Below are 7,500 nucleotides of genomic sequence, written 5' to 3'. Positions count from 1 at the left end.
CACTCTTTCCAATTTCCATTCTATTTCGCTCTCTCTCGTTCTTTCATTCTCTTCCCTTTTATCAGCCCTTCTTCGTTTCCTTCTTCTGATGCTCCCTTGTCTTCCTCCTCTGTGTTTCTTCTCTAACCTGCTTTTCTTATTCGCCTTTCCTTACCCTACCTCCCCCTTCTATCCCTATCCCCTTTTCCCTTTCTCCCCCTTCCCCCGCTTCTCCCTTCCTTCCTCTTTCCCCAATACCCCCTTTTCCACCCCATCTTCCCCTACTGCACAGGCTTCTCTCACACCCAGTTGTCGCAAGGGAGTCCAGGGTGGGCGTGTGCCATGAACGAAGATTCAATGTTTTTTTCAAATATGGAAATTTGAGTTTTCTTTTCTTATATCCTTGAACCTTTACTGTAGATTCTCCAAACAGTAACTACTATTTATGGTTCACTGGGTGGGTGCTGTTTGTGTCCAGGAATGAAACGCCTCTGATGCACCATCTGAAAATTCATGACACGATGGTATGCCATAATATTTAGTCTGAAAATAGACGTCAGCAAGATGATGGTCGCTCATGCTTAACAAGTGTACTCAATGTGCATGTTGCCACGATGTTTTGGGGGAGAGACTAGCCGAGTCTTTCGTGTGGATTTTGCTCTTCCTTTATTCTTCGTCAATTGTGCACTATTTCTCTTCTTTTTCAACATACTTTCATAGACTGCCTGTTACAAGCTTACGATACGCCGACGTCTATTTGTTTGTCTTTTTATTTTTATGAGTGCTCTTATACTGAGACCTCCTTTACGCGAGATGACGTTTATCTAATGACTTAATGACAGTGATGGCAATAGACCTTATGAAAGCTAATGGCAGAGTACGTGACCCGCTTACAATGACTAATCACAGAGTGCTGTCTGGCTGTGTGAAGAAGCAGGTGTTCATGCTGTTTTGGTGTGCGAGGCGTGGCTGGCAGATGTCATGTGCGCCGATAGTACAAGGGTGGCAGCGGCAGTGCCAGCAAGAGTGCCAGTGGGCAGTGCATATCATGCGGCACTTACTTATATCGTGGGACACGGAAGAGAGAGTGCCTGGCAAGGGTACTTATCACGCCTGCTCATACAGGCATACGCACACGGAGCTAATGCACACACGCGCGCACTGGTGATTTACACCTGGTGTCAAAGATGGATTAGGAATTGAAAATCATAATGAACCGAAAATATACACAGGGACAGATCAGTTAGACATTTATTTTCCTTTGTGAAGAACATTCATCCGTCCATTCATTTATATAATTGATATATTGAACACATATGTATGTAAATGCCTACATACAAACAACACATATATACATTGAGTGAAATAAAAACAAACATACGCACATGCAGTGAATAACAGACACTCCCTCCACACACGTACACACAGCTAGCAGCGATAACTTATCGAATTTTAAGTAGGTGGTAATGCTGAGTGAAGCATTATCTGTGCGATATGCTATCAGTCGGGATGGCAATCTTTGGCAAATGTGAACCGTTGCTTTCCCTCGTTGAGCGTCGGCGAGGTTCTGCGAACTGCTCCCTCTGGCAGTGATTATCCTCCTTTTATCATCTCTAATTAGTCATTCGTGTTTCGTTATTTTTTTTCCTTTTCATTTTTTTTCCTTTTCTTTCGTTATTTTCTGGAACTGATGGTTCAGTGCCTGAATTCCGCGAATCTTGTCAGTGATCAGCCGTAAGTCAGTCTCAGTCACAATGACTTAATAAGAGCCTTTGTAATGCCTTGCCATGTGATTTTACACTAAATGCTACCACGGTTTTGGGAACGAGAAACACACGCACCGCAGAAAGACACATGGTCTAACCAGTTCTTTCGTCCTCGCTCACTCTCTCGCTCTCTCGCTCTTTATGTGTGTTTACACACACATATATATATTTATAAATACATATACATACACATACACATATACATGTATATAGATATATATATAATAATAATATATATATATATAATATATATATACATATATCTATATGTATACATACATATACATATGTATACATATATATATATATATATATATATATATATATATATATATATGTATACATATGTGTATGTATATATATATATATATATATATATATATATATATATATATATATATATAACGTATAATAATTTATATATATATATATATTTTATATATTATATATAATATATATATATATATATATATATATATATGTATGTATACATATATATATACGTATATAATATATATATATGTATATATATTCCTCACTCAAAGTTCCACACTCACGGCTTTGCACTGTGTATGTATTCAACATCAATGTACGTATATAACCTGAAACCTGTTTTGCTTATGTATTCTGCAGATGCCACACACTGTAACCACAGTGTCCACAATAAACATTACCATTACATAAATAAATTAATAAAATCAACAAACCCGTTTCCACAGCTCTTTCCTTCCTTCTCTATGACTCATACACGCTCTATAGTGTTTTCGCTCTGTTGTGCATATATCCGCTTTTTTCTTCTTTTTCGGGTTGGTGTATCCGCAAACAATAACAAAAGCAGTCATGACCCGTGATGTGAGTATGACTGATGGTGTTTTCTTGTTTTTCTTTGTTTGTTGTTGGCCAACTGGCTAGCTCCCTGTCTTGTGTAGACTCGCGTTGAGTTACGAATGAAAGAGTTATGGATACTGGGATCTGATTTTTTCCGGTGTCTTTCTTCCTTGACTTTTTTCATTCCGTTCAAAAGTATTTAGGGCTTTACTGATGTAAGTAAGCGTGTGTGTGAGAGAGAGAGAGAAAGATAGATAGATAAATAGAGAAAGAGAGAGAGAGAGAGAGAGAGGGGGGGGGGAGAGAGGGCGGGAGAGAGATAAAAAGAGCACACAGAATTTATCTTTGACACGGATTATAGTATTAATTAATGTTCGAATATTAAAACAAAGTCGAGGTTCTAAAAACAAAACAAGGACAATAAAAACAGATGGTATTTCACTGTGTGCAAGAACATGCAAAGCGTATGCTGAATGAAGTGTGCACCAGCTTCGGGAGAAACACATGGAGTACATTTCTTGACCTCTCGTCAGTATCTCATTAGTATTCGTGTGTGTGTGTGTGTATGTGTGTGTCTGTGTGTGTGTGTGTGTGTGTGTGTGTGTGTGTGTGTGTGTGTGTGTGTGTGTGTGTGTGTGTGTGTGTGTGTGTGTGTGTGTGTGTGTGTGTGTGTGTGTGTGTGTGTGTGTGTGTGTGTGTGTGTGTGTTTGTGTGTATCTTTGTGTGTGTGTGTGTGTGATCGTGTATGTATGCATGCAATCTTGGAAGGCAATATTTTCAGCGTGGCATTAACAAGATTCCCGTGTTATGACTAAGTATCAGCCTGGCGATATGGGGCGTAGGGTGATCTCTCGTGGGCGTGGGCGGGGTTGTTTGCGTGGCGAGTATGCCATTAGTATGGTGTTTTGGCATTATTATTGTCATTATTACTGTATTATTATTATAATGTTATTAATGTTATTATCATCATTATTATCATTATTGCCATTACTATTATCATCATCATTATTATCACATTATCATTGTTGTTGTTATAATTTTGGTTACTGTTATTGATATAGTTATTATTATCATCATTGTTGTTATCTTTATCATAAACATTATTATCACTATTATAACTTATTATTATTATCACTGTTACTATCATCATTGTTATTATCATTATCATTATCATTATCATTATCATTAACCTCATCATCCAGGATATGGAATTACATTAAACAGATAGATCCTTAAAGCTTTCCTAATGTCCTAGCGTCTCAAAACGTGACCCTTAAACCAAATTTTCTATTAAATCAAATAAAACGACGATAAAAACCCAGCTTTGCAATTACTCACGTTGCACAGATCCGGAAATTCCGCAACTAATGCTCTCATTCCCTAAGATTTCGTATTTTTTATGTCTTCTGAGTTATCGTTTTTTTTATATCTTCTTCCCTTTCGTAAAGTCGACTGCCTTATATTTTCGTTCTTGCTATCTATTGATTTTATATCATCTTGACTTATCGAATTTTTTATTTATTCTTATTCATTCCTTTATTTCCATGTTTATTCACGTCTCTCGTTATTTCTGTCTGTTTTTGATCTGGCGTTGCTTAATCATCTATTTTATTCTTCTTCCCCTTAGCCTCGTGTTCATCTATTCATTCCAATCGTTATGTCTCTGTTTATATATACTTTGTATATTTCTCTTCGCAAGATGATGGAATGGCAGGATTAAACATCATGTGATATTGATACTGTGTTATTCTTCTTCGCATTTCTTCCCCGCGCATTCCTTTCGCCTTCGCAGACGGGAGGGAGAGAGAAGGAGAGGTGGGGGGGGGTAGTGGGAGGGGGAGGGGGAAAGGAGGGAGAGGAGAGTGAGCGAGTGAGGGAGTGGGATATGGAGTGAGTGAGTGAGGGAGTGGGGTAGGGAGGGAGTGAGTGAGTGAGTGAGTGAGGGAGTGGGGTAGGGAGGGAGTGAGTGAATGAGTGAGTGACTGGGGTAGGGAGACAGGGAGTGTGAGTGAGTGAGTGAGTGAGTGACTGGGGTAGGGAGACAGGGAGTGAGTGAGTGACGAGTAGGGAGAGAGGGAGGGAGTGAATGAGTGAGTAAGTAAGTAAGTAAGTAAGTAGTAAGCAAGTGAGTGAGTGAGGGAGTATGTGTGTGTGTGAGAGAGAGAGAGAGAGAGAGAGAGAGAGAGAGAGAGAGAGAGAGAGAGAGAGAGAGAGAGAGAGAGAGAGAGAGAGAGAGAGAGAGAGAGAGAGAGAGAGCGAGAGAGAGACAGATAGAGAGAGACGCAAACACAAAAAGAAAGAGAAAAAGAGAGAGCGAGTGATGAACCATTGTCCCGATCGCCCTGCTTCATGACCACGCGTATAAGCACTTCCGCCGGAGAGCTGCCATGGTTTTCTTTGCGTCATGTCACGTTGTCATGCACAGTTGCTGGCGTCAATTGGCTTCTGATGTCAGCGATTCAAGCTTTACAACCTGCACCTCGATGTGTAACGATTTAATACAACACGATTTATTAAGAACGGAAGCAGCCTTGTTGAGCAATTTTGGAAATACCTCAGTCGTGATAGCAACCTTTTTGTATAGTTTTCAACCACTAAGGTAGTTATGTTGATTCGAAGGCAATATTTTAATCGACGCTGTCGGTAGATATTCGTTTTCTATACAAGTCTTCATTTAAGTTTTTACAGTTTTACATATATGTATATACAGATACATAGATACATACATCATACATGCGTACATACATGCATATATACAGAGAGAGAGAGAGAGAGAGAGAGAGAGAGAGAGAGAGAGAGAGAGAGAGAGAGAGAGAGAGAGAGAGAGAGAGAGAGAGAGAGAGAGAGAGAGAGAGAGAGAGAGATCCCTTTAAGACATATAAAATGGGCCCTCAAAAAACGATTTTCCTAAATACCAACCAACAATAGACCACTGTTACACACCGATAGCGGAAGGACTCGAGGGAGAGCGAGAGAGAGATCGTAGGATATGCCTAGGCAGGGGGCATAAGGGAAGCTCCCTCTGGTTACCCTCCTCCCCCCCCCCCCGAGCCAGAGAGGGAGAGGGGAGCATCCACATCGCCGGATGCTGCTCCTCGGGAGGGGAGAGGGAAGAGGGAGATGGGAGGGAAGTGAGTGATGGAGAGAGGGAGCGAGGGAGTCAAAAAGAGAGGGAGGGAGGGAGAGAGTGACGAAGGGAAGGAGGGAGGGAGGGAGACGAGAGCCAATCCATCTCCGGAAGCTGTCATCCCTGAGGGACGCAAGACGCTTCCTCGACGGGGTGTTGTCTCGGAGATCCGGACGTCGGCTGTCGGATAGAAATTGCCTCGAGTTAAACACTTACCCAAAGGAATCAGCTGACAAGAGCTCCGGGTCGGGCCCCTCGGATGGCGGATGTTGGCAGTGGGTGGATGTAAATAGCTGATAATGTTATTGCTGTAATTGTTGTGATTAGTCCTTAGTTAATCATGGAAGGCGATAGGCAGAGACGACACATAATTAGTCGTTTTACAGTACTAATTAATGTAGTTATTGATAGTTTTGGTTAGTTATTCATAATATATAGTAACGAAATTTAGTTAAGTTGTAGATAGTTACTGATGACGGCGGATGTAGCTATTTATAGATGACGTATGTCTCACGAGCAAGGCGAGGCGACACAACTTGCCTCCGTGTGACGGGCAAGTGACAAATTGATAGGCAGACGCGAAATTGATCCGCTGATCTTTCCATCGTCTAAACACGGGATCCTACCACATAATATTATGTCAATGACCAAGATAATGCCCTTAATGTGCCCAAAGACAGTTTGTATCTATCCATCTAGGTCTCTCCAAGCCACACCCTTCCTCGGACGCCTTCACCGAACGTCGCTCTTCGTAACCCCTTCTTTCCTCTTGTTGCAGGTAATCTAGTGACCATCGTCGCCCTCAGCAGGAGCGTCAAGTTAAGGGTTCACGCCACCACCGCCTTCGTCATCAGCCTGTGCGTCTCGGACCTGCTCTTCTGCTCCATCAACCTCCCCCTCACCGCCTCCAGGTACGCACGGCGCCTTCTGGTCAAGCGATGAAGCGAAACTGGTCCATTGAATAGAAGAATCACTTATTCATTATTTATAAAGATAGATAGACATTAGTCGTCGATGTGTTACTCAGAAATCCACCCAGAATATTAATAGTTAGTCATGTAGTGTATAGATAGACAAACAACAGACAAATGGACAGATAATTAGACAGATGGATAAAAAATCTATAATCCTCCCTTCCTATTTCCAGGTACATCCACGAGGCCTGGGTGCTTGGAGAGACGCTGTGCAAGATCTTCCCATTCTTCTTCTACGGCAATGTTGCGGCCTCGCTGCTCAACATGGTGGCCATTACCATCAACAGGTAACGACATTTCTCATTTATCATTTTAATGGGCATCTTTGAGTAAATATGATTGGAGAAAGAGAGAGAGAGAGAGAGAGAGAGAGAGAGAGAGAGAGAGAGAGAGAGAGAGAGAGAGAGAGAGAGAGAGAGAGAGAGAGAGAGAGAGAGAGAGAGAGAAAGAGGACTTTCTTTCCTCATTCGAGAAAATCCCTTGCCGCTCACCGCCCCCCCCCCCCTGGCCTCCCGCAGGTACATCCTCATCTCCCACCACGGCCTCTACGACCGCGTGTACCGCCGTCGCTACATCGTGCTCATGATCGCCTTCGTGTGGCTCTTCTCCTTCGGGATGATGGTCCCCCCCCTGGCAGGCGTCTGGGGGAGGCTCGGCCTGGACCCTCCTTCCTTCTCGTGCACCATCCTGAAGAACAACGGCTCGTCTCCCAAGAAGTTCCTGTTCCTCTTCGGGTTCCTCCTCCCTATGATTGCTATCATCGGCTGCTACTCGGCTATCTACTACAAGGTTGGTTCGTCTTAATTATGTTTTTTTATGTTGGGTA

At 42.2% G+C, this 7,500-nt stretch overlaps 1 protein-coding gene across 1 annotated transcript in view; it reads left to right on the top strand.

Moving 5' to 3' along the window:
• LOC122254322 (protein trapped in endoderm-1) overlaps nucleotides 1–7,500 on the top strand; it is a 35,703-nt gene that overhangs the window by 25,711 nt on the left and 2,492 nt on the right. Inside the window, exons 2-4 of the mRNA XM_043017966.2 lie at nucleotides 6,479–6,611; nucleotides 6,848–6,961; nucleotides 7,193–7,463. Coding sequence (XP_042873900.1) covers nucleotides 6,479–6,611; nucleotides 6,848–6,961; nucleotides 7,193–7,463 — 518 coding nt within the window. The remainder of the gene's footprint in view (nucleotides 1–6,478; nucleotides 6,612–6,847; nucleotides 6,962–7,192; nucleotides 7,464–7,500) is intronic.

The sequence above is a fragment of the Penaeus japonicus genome, unplaced genomic scaffold (assembly GCF_977035675.1).
Source record: "Penaeus japonicus unplaced genomic scaffold, GWHDUDI00000001_assembly GWHDUDI00000038, whole genome shotgun sequence".
Lineage (NCBI taxonomy): Eukaryota > Metazoa > Arthropoda > Malacostraca > Decapoda > Penaeidae > Penaeus > Penaeus japonicus.
The sequence above is the reverse complement of the archived record's forward strand: the minus strand, read 5'-3'. Positions and strand labels throughout refer to the sequence as shown.